At 37.9% G+C, this 26,167-nt stretch overlaps 1 protein-coding gene across 2 annotated transcripts in view; it reads right to left on the reverse strand.

Annotated features, from left to right (window-relative positions):
• VPS41 (VPS41 subunit of HOPS complex) overlaps positions 1-26,167 on the reverse strand; it is a 107,507-nt gene that overhangs the window by 54,147 nt on the left and 27,193 nt on the right. For both annotated transcript variants that reach the window (XM_015618382.1, XM_015618383.1), the window contains exons 5-7: positions 10,498-10,572; positions 4,842-4,904; positions 3,652-3,717 (exon numbers count right to left, since the gene is read on the reverse strand). In XM_015618382.1, the coding sequence (XP_015473868.1) occupies positions 3,652-3,717; positions 4,842-4,904; positions 10,498-10,572 (204 nt within the window). The remainder of the gene's footprint in view (positions 1-3,651; positions 3,718-4,841; positions 4,905-10,497; positions 10,573-26,167) is intronic.

A 26,167-nucleotide genomic window follows, 5' to 3' on the forward strand; every position in this document is an offset into this window, starting at 1 on the left:
AACACCAGTTCTTATAATGTATCTTCTTCAGCAAAAGAAACACACTATTAAAAATGTTTTTATACATATTTCCATTATATTTTAATGTTTATTTTTATATACATATATCTATATAAAACCCATTAATATATTATGTAGATATAGACACAGATAGATATATAGAGGTATGAGAAAGCCACAGGGTAAATCTGCAGTTTTATTTTGGTTCTCTAGCCCTTAAAATGTTTCAGACTGGATACGCAAATCAATACTTATTATACAAAATGTATGTCCTAGGAAATTGAGGAGTCCCAGTCCAGTATGATATGGAACATTCCACCTCTATACTTCAGAATACACTTGCTCAGTTTGTGTTGGGTCCCCACTACCACGCTAGGTAGAGAAGACTCAAAAAACCCCTTCATTAGCAGACATTCAGCAGTAACTCAATTACTTCAGAGGACTCACTCCCCTAAGAGTTTCATTTAAAAACCTTTGTGTTTAGTTATTGATATTAATAGGGATTATGTCTCTGCCAAGAGAGGAATCTCAACTTGTCCTGCTCTCCTTAAGTTATCTTTACATAAATCACAGTGGCTGATACCTTGACTCTGGAACTGAAATAACCTTCAGCCTTCTTTCTTTGTTAGGTGTGTCTGTTTAACCCTCATGACATAATGGATACTTGGACTTCACAAAAATGTTCATTTAGTTGATGTACTGGGAAAGACCAGCACTCTAAGAGTTAAATCAAGAACACCTTGTTTTCAGCTTTACCACCCTCATTTAGTTGGCTTTTACCCTGTTATTTTTTGAGATTAGACCCTTTTTTAAAAGGTAGAAGGTTATGGCCTTCAATAGCACAGTATTTGTCTTTTTCCTTGCTTTGAAGCTCTATTGTCTGCTCTGGACAGAAATGCCCTGTTATTTACAATATACAGTATTATTATTTCAGGGTTACTATCATCTGTCAAATCAGCACAATGGTGCTGTGGTTAATTGCAGAGATGAGGAGGGGAATAGGGAAGCACCTCCTTTTATTATGGTACCTATTGCTTCTCACTGCAATAGTGTCAATTTCCACAGTACCTGTCTTATTTCTAGGCACAGATAATATTCATTCACTTAGGAAAAGGGGTGAAATAAGCTTTACCAACACAAAATATTATCTCAAGCTTAACAGAATTTCTTTTCTTTTAAAAACTAGTGCTTTAATAAGCAAGTGATTTAATGAGTTTATAATACGTTTTAGAGAAAAGCTTCTCTGCATGCCTACTTAAGCAAAGTTAAGCAACCATATAAACATATGCACAATAGAGTTAAGCTTACAACAATTCACAATGATTACCCCAGTTACCCCAGGGAGCACTGCTCTTAAGTCAGCTTTAGGTCAGGCTGAGCTTCTAAGATGTAGCAAATCCCAGCATTACACAGCAATCCACCCAAGTTCCAGACATCCACCCGTGTAGGGAACTGAGGACCCGCACTGTTCATCTCTAAAGCATGTCATTAGGGTTTTTCCCCCTCCTTCTATCTCTTGAACATTTATTTCCAGGATCTTAGAACTGAAAAATGTATTTTTTACACATTTTATATTGTTATGAAGAATATTTCTCTAAAAAAAATAAAGGAGAACCAAACAAGAAAACCCACTCGACTTTAGAAATGCTTATATACATTATGTCATCATTCCCAAAAAGCAGAAACACAGATAGACCCAGCAAGCCCTTGGATTAAGAGATCACATGATACATACTGTGTTTTTTCCATGCACCTTAGGCAAGGAGCATAGCATGAGAGTTTTAAGCAAAGCTTTTCTTTTAAGTTTGATCCCAAATGAAGATACTGTTATCCTTGGTGAGGATGAGGACAACAAGCAACATGCCTCTCACCGCCAGCTGTCAGGGATAAAGTCACTAAACATATGCAAAGGCTAAAAGTGTACTGACCTGAGGAGCCACAGGAGGACCTGTCCTCCTTCCTGAAGGAGCTCCCCTTGGTTGCTTAACTTTGCTTAAGTAGGCACAATCCCCAGACACCAGGAGAGACCGGCGAGGTCCACAGCCTTGAGGCTGTATGCTTCAGCCTGCTTCTCCTCACTCTTGTCTTCAGATCCCTGCTGCCTGCATACTACACTTTGGCTTTACAGTTAAGGAGAGGTGTAAATGTTCAGAAAAAGAAAAAAAAATAAAAATAAAAAAAAAAGTAGCTTTCTTAGTTGGTGGAATTTAGCTTCCTGAATTTTCAGGAAGCATTTTGTTGTTGCTTTCATGAAAGTATGTATACTCCTTTTGGAGGAAAGAAGGGAAGGGGAAAGGTTTCTACCACAAGGCTAGAGGTTTTATTTGTTGGTCTTCTGTACCAATAAAATCAAATTACAGGTGTCAAGGGACATTTGTTTCAATGATAAATACCTTATGTTAAGATGTCAATTAAAGTTTTTCTGAGGAGGAAAGTTCCTCAGCAAAGCATGAATGTATTAAGAATGAGTATACCATTCCCCAGAGGACAGAATATAAAACAACCTGTCAAGTAATCAAAGATAACCAAAGAGAATGTGTTAACTCCCTGATGTTTTTTTCTGTTCGGCATCAGGTGAATGCAAGATCTTTTACCACCTGACGGAGCCCTGTTCTATTAATTCCTTGCTTCTCTCTTTCCATGCCCCTTTTATCAGCACTAAAAAGCTTCACAAACTGTGGCTGACACAGACACACACTGACTGTGCATTATTTTAAGGACAACACCAACTTCTACCAGCCAGAAAGAGCTGTCAAGCACGACTTAAATAAAGCACAGCTATGCTTTGAAACATATTGAACTGTTAATGAAAATTAAGATGTATTCAGCACTAGAAGCCTGTAGCTCTTACATACTGGTAAGAGAGAGCAATGGCATTTGGTTTGATGCATCTGTGAGGATTGCTCATCCTTAACTCATAACAGAAGGCAACAGAAAATTCATGAAATCAAGAAACCGTTCCAAATAAAATTTCGTGTTTTGACTGAAAATATGCAATGTGATATAAGATACTTGTAAGACCTGGAAACAGCTGCAATCTGGAGGACAGAATTGTATCCTACACTAATACACATTTAAAACACCAACTGAATCCAAACATAAGACTACCTAGAGATGTAAGTGCTTAGAATGGGGTAAGCTCTACCATACCAAGAACTCCCTAGTTAATTTTAAGAAAACCAACAAAACCCCTCACCATGGACAAGAGCTGATGAAGATACTTGGATTTATCTCCTTAAAATAAAATCTCAAACAAACAAAACCCCACCCCAAAAAATCACCCACAGGTAACCCAAGATCAACATGCTTTGTAAGAGATCAGCTTTAAGGTCTAACCTCTGCTCCCACTTCAACAGATTAAAACAGAGAAAATCTAGCCTAGGAAATATAAATTACCTGTTTTTCAGGCTATGTAGACAAAATGGTATTTCTACTCTGAATCTCAACTTACTGCAACATGTTTTTAACATAAAAAGCACACTTTCTCTCCCCCTGAAATATCTTTTAATTAACAACGATTTAGAATACAATGCATAAAGAGAAGGGAAAAGCAGAAGTCTTTGTTCTAGGTGTTAAAAGTCACATACATAACCTTCTGAGCTATATCAAAGGGCTATTTATAGGTAGCCAAAGTTCATTATGAATGCTTACCTTCTTTCCTCCTGTTACAAATTGCTTGAAGTGGGATCTTACAAAATGAGGATGAACAGCAACAATCTGGAGATGGTGGGGGAAGGGGGAAAGAGAGGGTTGTGACTTAGATAAGAATTTACATGAAGCACAACATCCCTTTTTAAACTAAATAACCTTTTGTCAATTATCAAGAATTACAGCTGAGTTCCTTCTCTGAAGTAAAGCCTATTTGTTTCAGACATTTGTTTACTTTTCCCAGAAGAGAAGATAATTCTTCATATTATATTCTGTATGACAAGTGTGATACTGAGGGCCATGTTACACTGAATGGCTACTTTTCTGTACAGCAGGCTGTAGAATTAGGGCCAAACACAACAGGACTGCTGCAAGCAAGAGTTACCATGATTACATCTGGTTTCGGGTCTGCTTAAAGGGCACACACACCTCAGCCCTGTCAGAGGACAACATTATGTAGCATCTTACAAAGTCTCTTTGCCTTACATGTTACATGAGAAGTGTGGAGATCCAGCTGCATGAGCAGTAAAGGCTTTAGGAGGCAAGTGAGTCATATCCGGCATGTGTGAAAACTTAATGATCCCATTCCTTTCCCCCACACCCTAAAGAGCAGCTGCAACATGGAAGACCCCAAGCAGCTAAATGCAAACATTTGCCAACATCATCTTTTCTCCTGCAAGATAAGTTTGCTGTTAAAAAGATTTTCCCATATACCTAGTGGAGGTCCTTTTTTTTTCAACAGCCAGGCAGACACACTTCTCTAAAGCAGAGTTGAACTCAAGTTTCCCCTTCAAATAGGATACATCAATATCACTGCCCACTGACTTATTTTCAGGCAGGTTTAATGGATATGAACTGGTTGCAAAATATTGACCTCACATTTAGCAGAACCCTCAGAATTTGTATCACAAATCTACAAAGAAATGTTGAGATGGGTAAACCTGAAACAGGACAATTTCTCTTTTCCTTTTATATTTGAATAACTCTGTAATACATCTTACAAAACCAAGATTGGCTTTCTTCCTACCTAACCAGATCAAAAGCTTTTATATTGAGACAGAAAACTATTTTCTAGTGACTTGAATAACATTGCAAGGAAGTGGTATTCCTCTCTCTCATTTAGATTGAATGTGACCTTTCTGTTATTAAAGACAACACCACCGCAATTACTAAAGATTAAAACAAACACTTACTTTAATAGGACAGTCAAACGTTTCATGAAACTCTTCTGCTGAGTATAATCCAAAGACTTGAACCTGAAAAGGTATATTGAAAAACCAAAATTATTTACCTAATTTACACTGAACAATTAACACTGAAAGTAAAAACCTAACAGCTAGAAGATTAATTTGAATGCTAACAGTAGCATTTTTTTTCCTTAAGGAGAAGAAGACACAATTAACAATTCAGAGCTAATTGATACAGTCTGGTATTCTACTGTGACATATCTCTAATTTGCAGCAGTACAGAAGTACTTTTATGAATATTTTTCCTCTTTTTTTTTTGTTACAATCACAGTAAAAACAATAAGTTCCTTTTGCTTTAGGCTGATGAAATCTGTTTAACAGATAGGAACCTAACTATGGTAAAAGCAACAGAATAACATTCAGGAGAAAATAAATTAAAAATTCTTCCTTTCTGAGAAAGAATGGTAGGATTTTTTCCCTCCAAGCAATACAGGGTTTACATAAGAAAAGAAGTTTGTGACAATAAAGCAGAACCAGCCTGTAATCCAAGTTCCATATATTTCTAGGCATCCTCTCCTCCTCCCAAGTGCAAACAGTACTATTTTGTTTTATTCCATGATCACTGGAAATGTCTTTCTGTGAAGATTCCTCCCTTCTCGTTTGTATTGAGGTAGCAGACCATTTAAGAGTCAGCAACAGAGTTGCAACCATAGGCAATCATAGTATCTATCAGAATTAATCCATCAACATCGAATTTAAAAAAACCAAGTTTCTACTGTCAAAAGAATGAACAGATTTTTTAAATGTTTCCTTGTCTCTAGTTTAGAACAAGTACAGAGATATCAAGTGTTTATGAAATATTGTTAGACTCAGATGATATGACTACAGAATAAGGTATCTTCAAGATTTTTTTAAGTACAGCCCTCTTTTGGACTCATGTCTACTCATTCAGTACACAATATTCCCCTTTCTAACTCTCAGATGAGACAGTTGACAATCTGATTCCTGAAGAACTTAGGAATGAAATGGGCTGAAGACTTATGGCCAAGAATTAGCAACTGATTTACTAGCTATGATTTCCAGAAAAAATAACAACTGGCTTGCTTTTTCATTATGTTTTTAAGAGGTTTCCACCCTCTGTCAGAAGTTGTTGAAACAAACTTATCTGAGGAGGGATAGACACCACTGGAGGAAGGGAGAAAAAAGAGCATCTCATGGAGCAATGTATCTGACTGCAGATCTATTTAAGAAGGCTCTCAGACAGGCTTCCATTATTTTCTGGAAAATTTTCTGGAAAAGGTAATTCCTTCAGTAACTCTGACATTTTGCTAGTCCTGTCTGCATGTTCAGCACTGTACTCAATGTTTTTAACCTTATTTCTTTCTTCCCATCATGATTCCTAACCTTATTTCTTTCTTCCCATTATGATTCCTTCAGGGGAAAAATAATTTAAAAAAAATTAGTAACAAGAAAATATAAATCCCTTTAGAGAGAAACCTGAAGAATAAAGTCAGTAAATATCAGTAATGGGCCACAAAAAGTGAGGCTTAATTCCTCTAAAAAGATCAATTCAGAGCACAAGAACCCCCAAAATTCCTGCAGACAGTCAAGAAGACAGAGTAAAAATATTAAACTTCAGGAAAACTACAAGAGGAACTAAGCCATCAGCAAGGAAGTAGGACATCCTTAGAGTGGCTCCAAATTCAGCAGTCTCAGTGAAGTTAAAAACATCTCCACCATCTCCTTTCAAGCTTGTCTCCTGGATACATCTCCTAAGCAGCATTATCAGCTCAGTCCATTACTCATTAGCGAATATACTGCCCCTAACAACATGCTTTAAAAATACTTCTGCATGCACTGTGTTGGGCTGAGCTACTGCTCCAAAGGATTAGAAAAATCAATATTTGGAGACTGTGAGATGTATCACAAAGCTGTGATTATGTAAGCCAGCCAAAGGGTTGTATTTGAATTGGACCTGGCTGTAAGCCTAGAAAACCTTTGGGCTGATGTCTCGAGGATTTTGTTTTCTGGGTTTTCATCAGTTGGCACATCATATTCAATACAACAGCCTACATAAAGTAAGAAACAGAGGAAAGAGAATATAAGAAAATAAGACAGAAAAGAGAAAGCAGAAAAAAAATACATGGCTAAAACATAACACTGGAAAGTCTGTGAAAGCAGAATCCTCAAAAATTACAAAATAGCCTTCTCAAATTAAAAGCAATTAATCAAAATTAGCAACAGTGCCTTTAACATTTTCCTAATATATCACTGAATATGGCAATATGATATTTCTTTTAGAGTATGACAACAAAATGGAGTGAGCTAAGAGGAAAAAACAACTCTGCAGAAAATACATGTTATCATGTTTACTCTAGGGACATCATCTAACAGTTTATTACTTCTTAATGTCTCATAGTCTTCAGAAAGAAAGTGATTCTTTTGCTATTACAAACCTATATTGGATTTATCTATTTCTACTTTCCAAGCCCACTCTGTTCACAATGCTCTTAGGCAGCTGGAAAAAAGGATTTTATGATTCTACTACATTTTGCTAGTCCTGTCTGATTTTAAACATCCAGAACCCACCATTCCAGTGCATGCAGACTTAGCTGCTTCTTTGCTTCCACACGTGGAAGAAGTAATCAACCATCAGTGTTCAAAAGGCAGGAAAACAAGTCATATTTCTTCAAAAAATGTGTTATACTTCACGGATATTCTTAACATCAATGCTGTTACAGGCATTAGAGATGACACTAAAACATGCAAGCACATGGGTTTTCAATAAAATTTATATTTCTTCATTTAAAAAAACCTTACAAGCCAGCATAAGGGTGCCAGTTACACTCATCATATGGGAGCTTTAGCAAAATCGGGAGTCAAATCCAGGTTTTTCAAGACAATTAACTACGTTCAAAACTAACACAAAATAACTAATCTAAAAGTCTCCACAATTCTGAAGATGCAAGCCTGCTTCCAGTTCTATTTATATGAGCACCAAAATTGTCTTACACCCTAACATTTCAATACCCAGCAGATAGATTAGAGGGTTAATATTAGTTATGATTTCTGCTCCTTTCCATGCCAGTGGTGATCAGCTACAGCTGACTTCATTAGAAAGGATGGTTTCCAAAGAACCAAATGTGTAAGACAGAAAATCTGCAAGTGGTTCTCAAAGCATTTGTTGAACATGTATGACATACATGCAATGGGTTTTGACATTGGGTCTGGATGTTGACTGTCAAGAAAAGGGTTAGAAAATTGTACTGTGCTTCTGTGCTCTCCCTGCAGTCTACACAGCTAGATCAAATCTAGTTTGAGGGTCAGAAAAAAAAATAGTAGTAAAATAGTAGTAGTAAAATAAAATGTAACAGCCAACAGAAGTTACGAGGAGGAGGTCCTCATCGTAAAGCCTTCCCTCAAGAAAATAAATGGTTTCCATCTCTATCATATTGGACTCACTTTGATATGTGAAAATGCACATATCTGCTTATCACAAAAGAGAACACATCTTCATTAATTGGTAGAATATACTTGCAGCTAACTCAGAATTCCCAGGCCTCTTCATTACATCTGCTTTTTTCTTTAAAACTGATTTAAGAAAATTAACCTGTTTTACTTTACTGCTTCACAGTTTTACCCCCTTGTTTTTTGGTTTTTTTAAAAGTATTTCACCACTTTTACAATACTGAATCAAGTTAATAATGACTTTGTAACTACTTGTACAACTATTTTAAATTCTTTCATTATCAACACTCCCACTATTGTAAGGAAAGAGCTATAAGGAATGAAAGTGACACTTTTGTAATGACCAGAACCCAGAAGTGCTACATTATCTAGCCAGGAATCTGCCATTTTCTTATACAGTAGCACAACATACAAGTATATATTTTAATCAATTTTAGGAGTATATTATTTCACAGACACAAGCCTTTCTGGATCACATGGAAAATCTAACTTCTAAAATATCCAAATCTTTCAAATCTCCAGATGAGGTTTTCACAAATGTAAGAATATGGTAAAGCATCAATGTCCCTGGACTCTAAAAATGCAAATATACCGAATATTTTACTTGTGATACTCCATCCCTGTGGCCATGGGACTATATTTTAGACTGCCTTTTATAGTATGCAATGTCACACACTACATCCACAATAGCTATTTCACTAAATGAAGACAGTTGCCATTTAAAGTATTGAAGTCTTTTCAAAGAGAGACACACCAGAGTAGGGACTATGGGGTTTTTAGCATTTCTGAAATTAAGTATATTTAATATTAACTTAGTATACAAAAAAAAAAAGTGTATGGCTTGCTGCCTCACTGCAGCATAGTGGGTACTGACAGTCATCCACAGTCGCATCTGAGGAGCCCTTACAGCAACAGCATGGGCTTGCTCCCCAACACCACAGGAAAACCTAAACCAACAATGCTAGCTCAACGTTTTTATTAGCCTGCACAATTACTGACCCTTGCCTTATTTTGCTTAGATAAATAGGATACTCTTGTGGTGTTTCACACAGGATGTAAAATTCTACAACCACTTTGATAGGCACTAGTATCCTAATTACTGTGTCAAGATAGTGACATCAAGATATCTCTCAGAAATAAGAGGCCTGGATACACAAACTGTCTGTCTGCATGTTGAGGAAAAAATAAAAACGTATTTGGAGTGAAAGAAACCAAATGTGAACAGTCTAAAGGGGTTGTTTCCCCATTTTTCCTTTTGCAAAATCCAGCTGTATTTTAATTTAGAGAACTTCTACTGAATGCAGCACTCCTCCTCCCCCAAATCTACTGTGTAAGAAATGTTCTCCTGAGTAAGTAAATTGGATATTGAGAAATTATTGAAATGATTTTTAATGTACTGCATTTGTATATGGGCACGATATTAAAAAAGAAGCTTAAATACACTCTGTGAATTAGAATTTTATCATTGCAAACCAACATTAGAAAATACTGTCATTGACTGAAAAAAAAAAAAGACATTCTTATAACTGGAAAATCAATCACCAAAACCACTAAATGTCACAGCTCAACATTCCAGAGAAGCACTGATAATTGTTAGTTATACACTACACAAATGATATATGTCTTCAGTCAAGGAAGTAGGTGTCAGTTTTTTAGGAAACTGTACATATATTGATTTTACATTTATTTAACGTGGCTGTTGTAAGACACTTTATTCTTCTGATAAACTATGATTGTTTATCAAAAGATTCTGTAATTCAAGAGAAACATTCATAAAGTGTGTGAAAATGAAAACCACCAGCCCACAGAAATCATGTCCACAAAATCCAATTTTGTGGATTTATAGCAGAAAGGCATTAAACTACTGTCTTGCAGGAACAGCAGAGTAGTCACTGAAGTATAACTGGCACAGCAGTAATGATTAAGTTGACATGTCCTCCTGTCACAGCTGTTAATCAGCTTAATAGCAGTTACATTATTGACATTCTTGTAATTACTTTTCCTACAGCATATTTGTGCAAAATATATTTGACTTTAATTTTAAGTACTCAAAGGTGAGTTCAGTTCTCAATATGTATGGTCAAAATAGTGGTACTAAATGCAGGATTCAAATCCACACATTATCACTATTATCCTAGTGTTAATACTAGGACTACCTGCTACCTCAGCAAATATATAAATAGATTTGTTGTACCTTCCCATCTTCTGAGCAAACACCCATGTGTTCTCCACTTTCATCCAGGCTGATCTGATTTATCTTTACTGGGCTCTAGAGAAAGAAAACAAACAAGAAATACTTTTAAAGTTACATCACAAATTACACACTTTAACATCCCTTGCACTATGAAAGATTTACATGTTAACGACTAAGTAATGTTTAGTCTCATGAACCAAAAACCACAGAATAGGTATTTCTGTGACAAAACCAAAAGACAGTCTTCTTTCTAGCCTTCTGCCCAGCTCTAAAATTTTAACTTTCCTTTTGCAGTTGCCTGCCTCAGGGCTCTGGAATTCTCATGAAGTCCCAGGCTCCCAGACTTTAAGCATCTGTGCCTATGCACCATGGCTATTGGTTCCCACTATCAAAACTTTGGATATAATGGTGACCACAAAGGCATCAGGGCAACTGAAAACTTCTCTAGTTTGGTCTGATGGCTAGGCTTGTAATTATTTCTTTCTTCAAATTCCTTCTCTTACTTTCATTTTTGTCTCTAATACTGTCCTCGGAAGTGAGTATTAGAAGGTATTGAAGTGCAACACAGGTTTTCCTTCTTAGACAAATATAGAGAAAAGCCAGAAAACTGTCCCAATTTAATAAATTTTCCCTTCCCTATCCAAATATACCTTTGGTTCTGACCTACAGGGTTAGACAGAATCTGCTACTGTTTACTTAACTTAAATAGCTATTCATACCTGCAGTACAGAGGACTAACTTATCATTTGGATAACCTGATGCATATCCTCTTCCATATAAAACCCAATCCAATTATATTCAAGTACCAAGAAATTTCTTATGTATCATGATCCTGATATCACCCCCTGCAACAAATAGCTAATCATTTCAAGAATCACTAAAGGATCTTCACACAGTTAAGTCTCTCACACTTTTAAGAACAACTTTTCTTATTCTCATAAAATATTGAATGCATTGAACCACAACTTAGATCACTCCTGTGATTCTGACTATGATAAAATAAATCCATTGTATGTTTGTGTAAAAAAAAAAGTGTCGCTGGAAAAGCACTGGAGTTGTGGGATCATATTAGATGTTACACAACTATGTCTGAAGGATCACAGGTTCTTATATATTCTGTGGCAGTTGGAATTGCATTAAAAGTATATAATAAGTATATAAAAAAACACTGTCCACATGGACTATCTACAGGAGATAAATGAAGGTGTTCTCACACCCTTTGGAAAGCTTTTCCCCCCATAATCTTTCACATACACAACTAATTCCAATTCAGAGAAAAGAAGCTTTCCTCTCATCCACTTTGAAAACAACATATGCCCAAATCATATTTTCTAGAAGCTTCTTTATAATCAAGGTTGAACAACTGAACACTGCACTGCCATAGTTGTCTGTCGCTCTACTGGGAACGGCGAGAACGACACAGACTCTCTTGTGAGTTGAACAGGAGAGTTCTTTCTCTCCCTCTCTAGGTTTATTACTTCAGATCTTCTTTTATAGACAGGTAAAAGTACAGAAAAGTAAAACTCTTACTCGTTAGTAAACTAACACATCACCATCACTGGTCAGTGGGGTATACCACCCCTCGACCTTCTCTTGCAAGAAAACAAGGAACTGACAAACAGCACCTGCAAGGCTGTTCTCTATCTCTGAGGATTGTTTTAATTCCTCCTTATGATGATTTCCCAGGCCACTTTCTCAGGCAAGACTGAGAAAGTTATGCGGCCTGCTATTCCACAGGCACTGTGCTCCCTGCTTTTGCTCATAGTTAGCATCCATAGTTGCCTGATGAGTTGGGAAAAATACACTGCCTTTTTGCTTTCCTTCTTTCTTGTGCATGGAATACATAATTCTTGGTCTCACCACAAAATGGCACCTGGAAATACTGCAATTACTGTCTATCACAAAGCAGTCTTTCCACTCTGTGCTGTTTGCAAAGAAGTTCACTGGGAATTTAAACCAATTTTCCTTGACTTATGTGCTCCAGAAGTATTTTTGTTTGCCACAGACTGGTTATGCGGAGTTGCTACATTTCAAGAGCAGTCACAAGTGCATGACTAGCAGTGCAGGCAGCTGGTGCATGTTCCACAGCTGTGTTCCTCCTGTCACATTTAGGGGGTGATCAGCAGAGGAGTACAGCTCAAGCTCAAGCCCATCAACCTGATGGTGGGACCACCATCCTTCTAAAAGCCCTGTTCTCAGATATTACTCACAGAATTGGGTAATTCCACAACTAGAGGATGCTGAGTAAGGCAAGATGTATCAGCTGTCAGTCCGACTTTCTAGAAGCTTCATAACCAGCATGTACTTTTATTCCTGCCTTGCCTTGAAAAATTTCTGAATTTCTGTTTTGCTCATCAAGGTGCAAGAGAAGACTTTTGTCGCAGTTGGACATGAAGTAGAAGTGTGAATTCAATCACAGCAGCCAGAACAAGATGCTCAGGAAAAGCTTGATTTTCTGAACTTTTCAGCTTTTTATAGGGTATTACGATACAGGTTTAACATGATTGGTAAAGGGAATACCACCTCTCTATCCCATTGGTGGGACAAGAGAAAAACACACTAATCACAGTTGTACAGAACTGTTTTGAGAAAAAGAAATTATTTACAAAAATAGTCCTTGAGCAAGAGATGTTCTCAAGAGACTTTCCCTTGGGAACAGATCAGCCACTGACAGGCTGGAACTCTCTCAGACTCAGGTCTACAGACTTTGTCTCTGTCTAGAGGTGGGCATGGGGAAAAAGCTATCATGTCTGCACTACTCCCTCTACAACCAGGAACACCTCTGGCCCTCTGAAAGGACAAGCATAGAAAATTTAACTGAGTTAAATCATGGAAGTGGCATGGGTTTCTTTTTGTTCTGGGCTGCATCTAAGTTGCCACTGCCACAACTTTCTCACTATGTTTCTTCTCTTTGTTACTTTGCAATTGCAAAGACAAAACGTCCATCTTCAATAGCCCAGTCATGGCACAGGGTCAAACACTAAGGTACAGTGTATGTACTCATGTTCTCATTACCCCAGGACCTACATCCACCATCAGGCTGACATTACGGCAGCAGCAGATCTGGCAGCACTCCAGTGAGTCTTGCTGGAGATACTACCACAACAAGACCCAAGACAAAAAGACAGGACAAAATGGGACAGACCAGAAGAGCTGATGGCTCAATACAACAGACCACACTGTTTCTATCTTCCTGTCAAATTATTTTGATAAAGTTTGAATCTGAAAAAATGAAGTGTATAAAGTAGGCAAAGTGGACTACGTAAGCTATCTTCACATAAATGTTGAAGATGAGGATCAGGATGATGGAATTTATCTGCTGTGATGTGGTCTGAAATCCATATGGCAATATTTTGGGGATTAAATGTGAGATTGTGCTCAGGAAATAGTGCCCAGCAAGGCAAAACCTCTCCTGCAGAATACTAAGGATAACAGGAAGGGCTTCTACAGGCATGTGGAAAGCAAAAGAAAGACTAGGGATAATGTGGGCCCTATCTGGAAGAAAAGAGGAGACCTGGCTACCCTGGACAAAGAGAAGGCTAGGGTTCTCAATGACTTCTGTGCCTCTGCCTTCAATGGCAAGTGCTCCAGCCATGCCACCCAAGTCATGAAAGGCAGATGCAGGGACTGGGAGGAAGAATATCCTGAGCCCCCTGTAGGAGACAACCAGGTTTGAGACCATCTGAGGAACCTGAATGTGCACAAGTCATGGGACCCAGTGAAGTTCATCCGTGTGTCCTGAGGGAACTGACAGATAAAACTGCTGAGCCACTATCCATCTTTTTTTAAAAATTGTGTCAGTCAGATGAAGTCCTTGATGACTGGAAAAATGGGAATATAATTCTCATTTTTAGAAAGGAGAAAGTGCAAGACCCAGGGAACTACTGACCAGTCAGTTTCACCTCTGTGCCAGGCAAGGTTATAGAGCAGATTCTACTGGAAACTATGCTAAGGCATCTGGCCAACAAAGAGATGACTGATAACAGCCAAGGGGAAAATCACACCTAACTAATCTGCTGACCTTCCATGACAGGGCTACAGTGTTGGTAGACAGAGGCAGGGGAACTGACATTGCCTAGCTGGACTAAATGCAAAATGTTTCACATTCCTGCAAAACATCCTTGTCTCCAGATTGGAGAAAGAGGGATTTGATGGATGGACCACTCTGTGGATAAAGAACTGTCTGGACGGCCACGGACACAGAGTTTTGGTCAATGGCTCATTGTCCACATGGAGACCTGTGATGAGTGGTGTCCCTCAGGGGTCCATACTGGGGCCGATACTGTTCAACATCTTTGTTGGCGACATGGAGAGCAGGACCAAGTGCACCCTCAGCAAGTTCACTGATGGCACCAGGTTGTGTGGTGCAGTTGACACGATGGAGAGAAGGGATAGTGACATCCAGAGGGACCTTGACAGACTTGAGATGTGGGCTGAAGCAAAACTCATGAAGTTCAACAAGGCAAAGCACAACATCCTATACCTCAGTCACTGCAATCCCAGACACACCAATGGGTTGGGCAGAGACATGATTGAGAAAGGCTCTGCTAAGAAAGACTTGGGGGTGACAGGTGATGAAAAACTCCACATAAGCCAGCTGTGTGTGCTCACAGCCCAGAAAGCCAATCGAATCCTGGGCTGCATGGAATGTGGCCAGAGGGTCAAAGGAGGTGATTCTGCCCCAACACTCTGCTCATGTGAGATCCCACCCAGAGTGCTGCATTCAGTTCTAGTGTCTCCAACATGAGAAGGACACCAAACTGTTGGAGCAAGTCCAGAGGAGGGCCATGAAGTTTGTAAGAGGACTGGAACACCTTCCCTAAAACACAGGCTGAGAAAACCGAGGCTTTTCAGCCTGGAGAAGGTTGCATGGAGACCTGATGGCAAACTTCCAGTACCTGAAAGGGACCTACAGGGAAGCTGGAGACTTTTCATCAGGAACTGCAATGATAGGACAAGAAGTAATGAGTACAAATTGAAAACCAGAAAATTTAGGTTAAATATTAGGAAGAAATTATATACTGTGAGTGTGGTGAGACACTGAACAAGTTGCCCAGAGAGGTTGTGGATATCCCAACTCTGATAGTGTTCAAAGACAGGCTGAATAAGGCCTTGAGCAACTTTGTCCAGGGGGAGATGTCCCTGTCCATGGCAGGGCAGATTAGGACTACATAATCTTTACATTCTAACCACTTAACATTCTGTGATTCCAAGATTCTAGAATGTTGTCAGTGGAAAAAAGGGTGATTCCAGAGTATTTGCTTTTTTCCCCCATTCAAAATAGCACACAATACTTCCAAACTTGTTCTACTGTTAGAAAGAAATTTGATGATACAGTATTTCACAACACCATATATAACTAGCAATTTTTTACAAGTCTTCTGTATGCCCAACACCTCAATCAGCTGCTATTAACTTTTTCTTTCTCCTATTATTTTTTTCTTTTTGTCTGCACCATACACAGATGACAATCAGGGAAAACAACTAAATTCAACTAAAAGAGACCTGCTCATTTACACAAATCTCCTGCCAAGTTTCAACAGGAAATGACATACACAAGGCAAAGCAGAGTAAATTTTTTTCAGTACTCAAGTCAAACTAGCACATTGACTATGTCAAGTCAGCCTGTTTGCTGAATTTGCAAGTCAGAACTTTCTGTGGAGCTCAGAAAGTGATGATAGGTTATGATAGTCCAGGCTGAATATTACATGCATTTAAAAATAAAGTTTCAGGAAGAATCTAATGCTAGACTCTTCTTTTTGAGAGTTAAATAACAGTCAAGACTATGATTTCCAGAGCTATGTTCCATTGGAAAGCTGTTTGAGAATTAACATCTCAACCTATCCAGGAAATCAGAAAGAAAAGACCACTGATAAAATTGTGTCGTGGTTTTATGTCAATCTATTACAAATTGGTACATATATTATATAAACCAAAGTGTTTCTTCCAGAATCAGCTCCAATTCTTATTTTCATAACCATCATTTGTTTAAATATACTTCTGTGCCAGTCAGCAAAGCTACTTACCATTTCAAATTAATTTGCATTAAATTAATTAAATTAAATTGCATCAAAATTAATTGCATTTAATTGCATCCAATATCCTGTGGATAATTTTTATATTTCAGAAAGAAGGAACACAAATAATACTGTGGGTCACCCCCTCTTACCCTGCTTTTATTTTTCATTTTTTTTATTAAATGTTATAAACTCAGACATGAAGTTACAACTGCCTTTCCCTCGTGGTTTTTTTTTTTAAAGCTTTGTCCAGCTAATTCACTGAAGAGTTTATTTGTCTGACGAAAGAAAACAGGCTTTGGATTTTACAGTAAAGGAATAAATGGTAGATCTCCTGCAAGATCTACCTTTACAGGGCTATGAAAGATGAAGAATCACTCAAGTTTAGAAAAAGACACAAGAAGTCACTAAGTCATAATTTGAAAGACTGATTATTTAATACAGTTGGAACCATGATATGCACTGGGGTTTGGTCATTTGACTGTTTCAAAGATATTATAAATACCTTAAGGTGTTAGAAAAAAACCTGTAACATGTACAAGAATCTAAAATTTAGAACATATAATCCATGTAAATATCACTCAGTTAAGAGATGATCTAATCTTAAACCTCATGTCATAAAAACAGAGGCATCTGTATATAAAATGTTGAAAAAACTACTCTTTATTATTTTATTAGCACTACATTTGGTAATCTTTTTTTACCTAATCAGGACCTCTAGCATTAGGCCAATCAAGTAAAAATACATGACTACTTTGTTATCAGAATGATACTTCCAGTACTGTATAAGTGATAACAACACATGCTGAATTTCTCAAGCAATAATCCAAATCTGACAATAATGTGGATCCTATTAGTTAGGAATGGAAATACACTTATATGATTTACCTGGGAACAGCTTCAGAATTTCATAAACTGTTGAAGTACCAGAAAAAAAAGGAGGAAATACCTTCAGCTGAATTTCCATTAGCTGCAGTTTTCCTTCTGATGGAGACATGTTTGGAATTCTGGACAACATAACTAAGTTTGACTGTTCAAAATCAATAACGTCAAGCTGACACCACAGAACAAAAAAAAATGTTACTTTAATGGACGATAGAGAAGTTTAGGTAGCAGGAGAGAAAGCTAGCAGACACCTTGCACATAAAGATCTGAATGCAGACTTTTGCAAAATCCTAAATTTAAAGGAAAGGAAAATCAAATATCCAGCAGCAAATATACTTCATATGATAATCAATTACCTAATGTAAAGTGCTTGAAATAAATGCTCTTACTATGGATTAAGTCAGCTCTTCAATTAGGAGTAAATTCATGGCCACTCAGAAAGCTTCTTTTAATTGTGTTCTTTGTGGCAACTCCTTCTCCCCTGACACTCATCATCATCCCACCTTATACAATCAGTCCCCCAATGGTGAACCTGAGAAATCAATCTGCTAATGTATAATTTGTAAAGCTCCCCCGACTAACAAATGGATAATTGATTCTTTCACAAATGCTGCATCCCAATGGATATGAAGTGGATGAACATGAAACGTAAGACTGGATTTCACTCCAGTTCTGTGAGAAATGCAATATTTACAAGCTAGGAATCTAAACATTTTAATAGTTGTCTGTGACTTCACGCCTTTTAGCCATGGTTTGCAGGCAAGCCACACGTACATTAGGAGTGTGAAAAGCAAAGCAGTGTTCAATCATACTTACAGCAAAGCTCATTTCACTTCAAGAGATTCCCATCACTTCAACAACCCCCTTAATCAGTGCTTTCATCCACTCTTTTCAAAGAATTTTCAAAAACTTTTCCTAAATTAATTTAAACATTATTATTTATCTCTGTGTGAGGAGTCAATTTAGCGTTGACTTGTCTCAACACTGGTTGTCAGAGGCACATGGGGGAGGGTTTGCACATGTGCAGGAGGCAACCAGAAGAAGCCTTATCTCTTGGAGGACTTCACCTGGCAACACCTCCCATGGGACAATCAGTAGGAGACAATGAACTCCCCAGAGAGGTTCCCCAATCAGATGGTGAGAGGTCTCCACCAGAGGACTGCAGTGGGACATTGGACTGTGCCAAAGGTCTCCTGCCAGCAGGCATACTTTGGGAAGAGCCAGAGGGCATAAAAAGTAACTGCACCACGAGCTGTGGGTTTTTGTTTTGGGGGGGTTTGGGGTGTTATGCTTTTTGTGTCTTTTTGGGGACTTAGCTTTTGGCCAGAGGCTTTTAAGACTTGCGTTTAGCTTTGGCTTCAGCCTGCTGAGGGGCTCGCTGCTGCTCACCGCTGTGCCCTTGCTGGGTGGCTCCCTCCTTTGCCCTGGCCCCAGTCTGCCTTTTGGCTCTCCTGCCCTCGCTGGCTCTTGCCCGTCCTCGTGCCTGTCCTGCCTCCCTGTGTCCCTGCCTGAGCCACCCGCGTTCCACGCTGCCGCCCCGACCCAGCCGGTCCCCAGATGCTCGCCGCGGCCCTGTCCAGGGTCCTGGATGTCCGGTCGGAGCTCCCTCTCACAGCGTGTGCAGCCCCGTGGTGGCAGGAGCCTCTTCCAGAGCCGCGCAGGCTCCCTAAGAGCCAGCGCACTCACAGGCAGGCAGCGCGCACACAGCCCAGAGCCGGGACAGCCACGGCACTGACCGCGACTCGCAGGTGGCAACGCCCTCGCTTCCTCTCTGTCTCCTCTCCCTCTCTCTCCCCCCCAGTCCTTTTCCATCTTCCTTCCTTCTTTTATGTCTTTTCCAGCCCTCTTTCGTGTCTTTTTTTATTTTTTTTTTTTTTTATTTTTTTTTTTTTTACCAATAAACCATTCTCAAATACAACATTTGCCTCGTTTGGCTTAATTTAGTTCCTGACCATCCATTTCTGAAAGAACTCCTCAGTTTCCCTCAGGGGAAGGCAACACTGTGCATACACAAAGACATATATACCAAAAGAAGAAAAACACCTAAGGGTCTTTTCTGCTACATGAGTATCAATCTGGAGCTGCATAATGATTATGTAGCTGTTCTTCATGCTAAGGCAAGTTATATGTATACAGTTGCATTATAACAAAAAACCTGTCTCCTAAAAGTGTCTATGTTTCATTTACTCATGTTTCATCTGCATGCCATTCATATAAACAAGTACGTAAAACTCCGAAGTACAGCAAAATGATAAATCAACCCATGGTTTTATATGTTAGCCTACTGGAGTATGGACTACCATTATTTGGTTTGTATTATTTCCACCATGGTGGAGGTATCCAAGTCTAAAATACTGATCTGCAAACAGAAACCACATCAGTTATTGTTATAACTAAACTAAGATCCTCACAAAATACAAGCCTTGCTTTATGTAGGATGAGGAACTTGCTTTGAAAAGCACCCCAAATCCTCAGCAACAGCTAAGCACAAGTGTATTACATGTTGTGTGTCCCATCTGTTTTGACTTCAAAACACTCATACCCAGATATCTCCTGTACTGAGGTGCCTTTAAAAAGAAACTAAACCCCTGCACTTTTCCTGCCCCAAATGCTGCAGCATCTCACTGACTCACATGTATTTTGCATATTTGTAGAATTTTATTGAAACAGTACAGGCAAAAGCAGCTCAAAACCCAAATTCTGATGCTGTACCATGATTCACCTATAAAAAGACAGAAGCATACACATACCTCTGTATTTACACATAGCTGAGAAAAAAAGCATGGTAACGCAAAGATCTAATTTGAAAAGGCGGCTGTAGGAATTACACAAAAAGATGTTTACCACTGCCTGCAACAAAGTAGCATACTCTGAATTCACAACACCTGAAGTTTCATTTGCTGAAAATTTACTAATATCCACACCTAAGAGGTTTAGTTCAACAATACTAGCAGTGAGATTCTGGTAAGTGAGAATTCTTGCTCCATTGCATTTCCTATAACACTCTTGAATCTGTCGTTCTCCAAATGAAAAATGGGAGATTACGTTGGTTAGAAGAAAAGGGAAGGGGGGGAAGCTCAGGGGAGTGACAAGGTCTGGGACTCAGAACAATAACAACATGAACTTTTATTTTGTCTACAGGAAGGCAGACCTTACCTACAAAAACAAAGATCTCAAAAGCTTGTCTAAAACTAAGGGAATATGAGGACAAGAAGTCACTCATATAGAGTCTAAGACAGTGAGAAAGAACAAAAAGCCTACAGTGATTTCGGTATTTTCCACATCAGTGAGTCCCTTAACCTTGTTTGTCAATGGCAGGGACTAAGAAAAAAAAACATTCAAGGGAAAAAAAAAACATTAACAAGGGATCTCCCTAAATCTCTAACAGTTACTAGATAATCAGAATGCTTGTTTAGGAATGATGGAACTATTACCAAAACAAAATCTATATTTGAAAGCCTAGACTATTTCCTAGCAGAATTGAACTGTTAGCTAACTGATGGATCCAAAGAAAAATCTCTTTTCTATTAAAACACTGCTGTGTAAGGAGATATCCTCCTGGGAACTCTGCGCCAAGGAAAGCAAACTACTCCCATTTCCTTCTCCCCCCAGGTCCCCTTTGCCATTCTCTGTATAACTGTAGGGCTCTTCAACAATGTTATGTCCTAAGCCTCCCTCTACTTCTTTGTTGCTATCTGTGTATTAAAGCCATCTGAGAATATGAAGCAATATTCCCCATCACACACCCATGGGGAACGCTGAAGTACAGGGGGAAGGCTTAGGAAAGTCTGCAGGTGATAGATATACCTTCCTTGGAAAATCCAACAGCCCCTGGGGAGAAAGACTATTCCAGGCATTGTGGAGGTTCACCTCGCCAATTTCTGTAACTGCTTTCTTTTCAGAATAGTTTGCCAACCACAATGAACTTGTGAGAATTTATCTTTACATATAAACATTCAAGAGAGGCTACTGAATTATTAAAATGGGCTTTGAAAAACAATCCCCAAAACATATCTAAAACTCTGAGGATGTAACTTAAGGGGAACTTTCACAGCTTGTTTCTAAAAGAATACCACCACCACTGTCATTAATTTTTTTAACAGAATATAGTAGAATTCCATCCTTGAAGTGGAAAGTATTTATGTATTTTATTTGAAGATTTTACTCCATTTCTTGATAAGCCATATTTCAGAAACATGACTAATGAAAAAGGCTAAGCAGGTCATACAGTGCTCAGGGCTCATGCACTGTTGTGCCAACATCATTTCCAGGAAGGTTTTCTGAACAGCCATGATGCTCATCCCACTCTCTGACTTAACACAAGATAGAGGACATCACCCCATGGAGCTTAGAAACCCTGTTTCTCCACACATTCCATACAGAGCCATTATTTTCTTTATAGTTCTCTTTTTTTTTCTATAAGCTCCTGCAATGAAAAACTGCAGTAAGCACTTTTTGCAATTATTTTAGCTTGTCAACCACTTCGCTACAGACAATGATCCAAACCCAGCGGCTACTGAAATCAGTGAAAAGATCTCCACTGATGGAATCAGAGAGATGCAGAAATACTATAAAGGAATGAATTCCCTTTCCTGGCTGAAAACAACATAAATTCTCATATTACTGGTATACTTAAATATTACACTGGGTAATCAATGTTCAAGCTCAGCCAACACCTACACCTACAGTGTCATTTTCCACATAAACTTCCAGTTATCAACACTGATACAGATTGGCATAAGTCAGAGCCACATATAATAATAAACACATTTTCTGATTACTGAAAGCATTGCATTCTCTTTGGACACCAACTCTGGAACTTTCATTTGCAATTATAAACATCTGGCAAAGTCTTGCAAGTCCACCAGAGATACTCAGTCAATGACTGGTGTCTGATTTTTGTCAGGATGCTAAAAATATATGCAAACCAAAAAGATGGAGAGAGATAAAGAGTACTCACACAAGTAGAAACTGTGTATTACGAAGTGCACTGTAACTTACCGTAAGTAGTATATTGTATGCCATATCCTCATTGTGACAGTAAGATAGGGAAAACTAAATATGAAGATGAATTGATCCTGTGCAAGTTCCTCAATGCATTTACATACAAAGAGGCTCTATTTCAATACCAGTGAAGTGTAGATTTGATTGCATATCATAAACTTTATTTAAAGTAGATCAAAAAAGCAAACAGATTCATTCACTCCATCTTTACACTGCTCACATTTCAATGCTCCTATCCATAAAACTGCCAAGATCTTCAACAACTAGACTTCAATTAGCAGCCAGTTTAGGATTACAGTGGTGAATCTTCCAACACCAAAATACCAATTTCTGATGTTTCTTACGCTTTTATTTCTCTGTGTCAGAGGACACTGAATGAAACTAACTTCTTCAGCAGAACCACAGTGGAGATGGCCAGCTTGACAGTAGATACTTTTACCAGCAGCCACTCTGAGGGTATTAACACCAGAATCCGATCTGGACTGTACATGTTTAATATTCCATCACAAGTGCAATAAGGTGCTATATACTCTGACTCTTAAAACAAATAAGTCTCATACTTCAGAAAGGAATCTTTGTTAGAATTTTTAAATACATTATCACTAATATCTTCCCCACAGAAAAAACTACTTGGTTTTGCTTTCATGTTTTGCTCATCATATTATGCCCCTGTTATGTCATTATCTATTTTTAATAGGGCTGTATTTTTATTGTTAATGGAAACAAAGGGCTGTAGCTCTATCATTAATGTCAACTTGTATAAAAAACATTGTCCTCCAGAACTCAGTCTTTCTAAGTAGGAAAACATTTTCTAATGTAAATAATATTTTATTAATGCCTGAACTCTTAATAATTCTGACAGGCAAACTACTATTATTCTATATATGCACATAAGTGCCTGCATTCCCTATGGACAAAAATGCCATCCAGGTATAATACCCCATTTGAAAGGAAAACAGCCCTAAGAATCAGCAATACACTAACTTCCTAAAATCAAACCTCTCCAAATCCTCACTATGCTTTTAAGTGTTATTAGGTTTTTGAAAATGCACATCTGAATTACCAGTCTTCTATGAAAATACTTTGTCAGTGCTACTTGAAACTAGCTGTTTCATTGCTGCCAATAAAGCTAGAGCAATTTGGAACAGTGGTCCACTTTCTAAATAGTCATGAGATGTGATACATGTTCAAACAGTAAATGTTACTAGAGCTGGGTGGTAAAAGAGTGAGAAGGAAAAAAAAATTGTTTTAATGATTTTGATGTATCTTAATAATATCACAAATAATTTTGTTCAAAACTGTTTGAAAGTGACACATGTAAATTCACTTAGCAGGATTACAGTAAGGAGGATCCTCTATTTGATCCACCATAGAAATAAGAAGCAACAAGATCTGTTGAAAAACAAGAAAACATATTGGAAACTTTGCCCTTTCATTAAACAACAATGCTGTATTAAATACTACAGCAGTAATGTCCTTAATGTCCTTCATGTTTAGCATTCTCCCCTTTGGATATTCAGTGCTTCATTTTTTTTTTTTTATTTTTTTTGAAAAAGGATGCATAATATGATAGCACCCTACCAAGTCAAGAGAAAGTGAACTATTTTCTATGTCTACATGCTTGTGACATCACAGTCCTTTACCTCATTAAAAGGTGACATAATAAATTTCTGGTGAAATCAGTGACACGAAAATGGGCTGCTAAGGTACCATAAATGTAATACATTTAGAGTTGGTCATGAAATGCAACTGACAAACAACAGGATACCCACTCTGAAGAAAAGTGATTAATACTAGAGAACAAAAAAGAAGACTTCTTCCTGTGCTTCTATGTTAAAAAAAAAAAAAAAAAAAGAAAGAAGAAAACAATATGCATTTGAATGATAATGAAGTTGTAGAAGGACCATTTGGTCTAAAGATGGGGCTGTAATCCTTCTCAAAAAAGGTACATGGGCAACATAGTTGCTAGTCAAGAGTTCAAAAGAGAAGGCAGAAACAATTGCTATTCCAGAATCAGTGATAAAGTACATAGGCTTTATACTTTAATTGAAATTACTTAGATCTACAGAATATATGTTACTATTTGCTGCAGTACAAGCACACATCTGACTTGTATGAGCTAACAACATTCAAAAAATAAATGACTGGACCATACAATACTTTCTGTAGCTGAACTCATACCTCCAGCTAAACTTTTTACATTATTCTCCACTAAGCGACAGTTATTCAAACTACAAGCTTGAAAGAATAATTGAATGAAACGGTCACACTTGCCTCAGTTTTGAGCTATAAAAATTAATCATAAGGGATTCTAAAATTGTTTAGAACTCCCACATTTCATCCATACTCCAAGCAACATTTCTACTAGTAAGTAACAAATGCCTGGCATATCCCTTTGATCTTTTTGGTTAACTAAAAATTTTAGCAATACTCCTTTCAAAGGAAAGTCAGATACAATGGTACAAAGACAATGTGCAAAACATGTACAAGAGGTTGATTTTTTCTTCTTTCAGAGAAGAAATGGAATGGCATATATGGAATAATGGTCATAACACCACAATTTCTGCCAGTCCAGGCAAGATACCACAGGTATGCCATGATTTTTGCCAAGGATGGTTCTCAATCTTCAATAGCTTCACAGTTCCCATTGGAAACAGATCAGGTCATAAGCAACCTAGTAAGCACAGTACCAGAATAAACATATAAAACATACTGTCCAAGCTTTTATACCAAAAAACCCAGACTCAAAAGCCATCTGAGTTATTCCCACAACTACTGTAAAAACCTTTGGATTTCCAAGTCCTCTGTAGTTAAAATGAAAAGACAGATAGAAGCAGAAGTGATATTAAATTGGGTGTAGACACTCAAGACTTAAAACAAAAATCCCCAAAGAAGACATTTTTATACATTTGAAAGAGCTAGGGGTTGGTGTATAGCACTTAAGACATAAAAATGCAACACCCATTTGGGTGAGAGGTCTCAAGGTAGAGAAGGAAACCCATCCCTTGCATAGACACTTACTTCTATCAAAACCTTAATCTTTATTTTGGTTTTTGGAACTATCACTTAAAATATCCCATTAGGTTTTGTAAACAAAACAGGATTTCAGCTTCAAATTTAACAGGCACAGTGACACCATGCAAATACTAACACAGAGCTACCCAGATCTTTAAATTCTGTTGCTTCACTTCCTGACTAAATTTTCTTACATAGCTTGACACCAACATCTAAAATGATGTAGATCAGGTAATAAACAGGGAATTTTAAGTAGTCTGTCAAAGTAAGTGACATTTATATCATCTTAGTCTCAAACTCTCATGCAAAGTTCCATCCAAAGCAATTTCTTCATTATACAATGAAAAACTAAGTTACTTTGCCCATTGAGAGATGTTGCATAATCTCCCACACCAGTTAGTAGGTTTTGCATCATTACTAGCAGCAGCTCTTAGTGCTTAAGAACAACTGTTTCTTTGCTAGAAATATTTTTTTCTTGTTAAAAAAATAAACTCTTGCCAAGAGACATCAAGTCAACTGAAACCTCTGATGTTTTCTTTGTAACCTGCTGAGTTATCAGCAAAACCAATAGGCCACAGACTGACTTTCAAGCAAGGTCTTGCTCCAGAGGCTGGTGAGTGCTGTAACTTCAATACACCCACGGGCAATAATACCACCACAAAAGGAACTCCCTTTCAAGTTTTCAAAGTAGCAGAGATGACGTAGTGATTTTGGATTACTGTCACTCCAATTAAAAACCCATAATTAAA

This window comes from Parus major, chromosome 2 (genome assembly GCF_001522545.3).
Source record: "Parus major isolate Abel chromosome 2, Parus_major1.1, whole genome shotgun sequence".
NCBI classification, from domain to species: Eukaryota; Metazoa; Chordata; class Aves; order Passeriformes; family Paridae; genus Parus; species Parus major.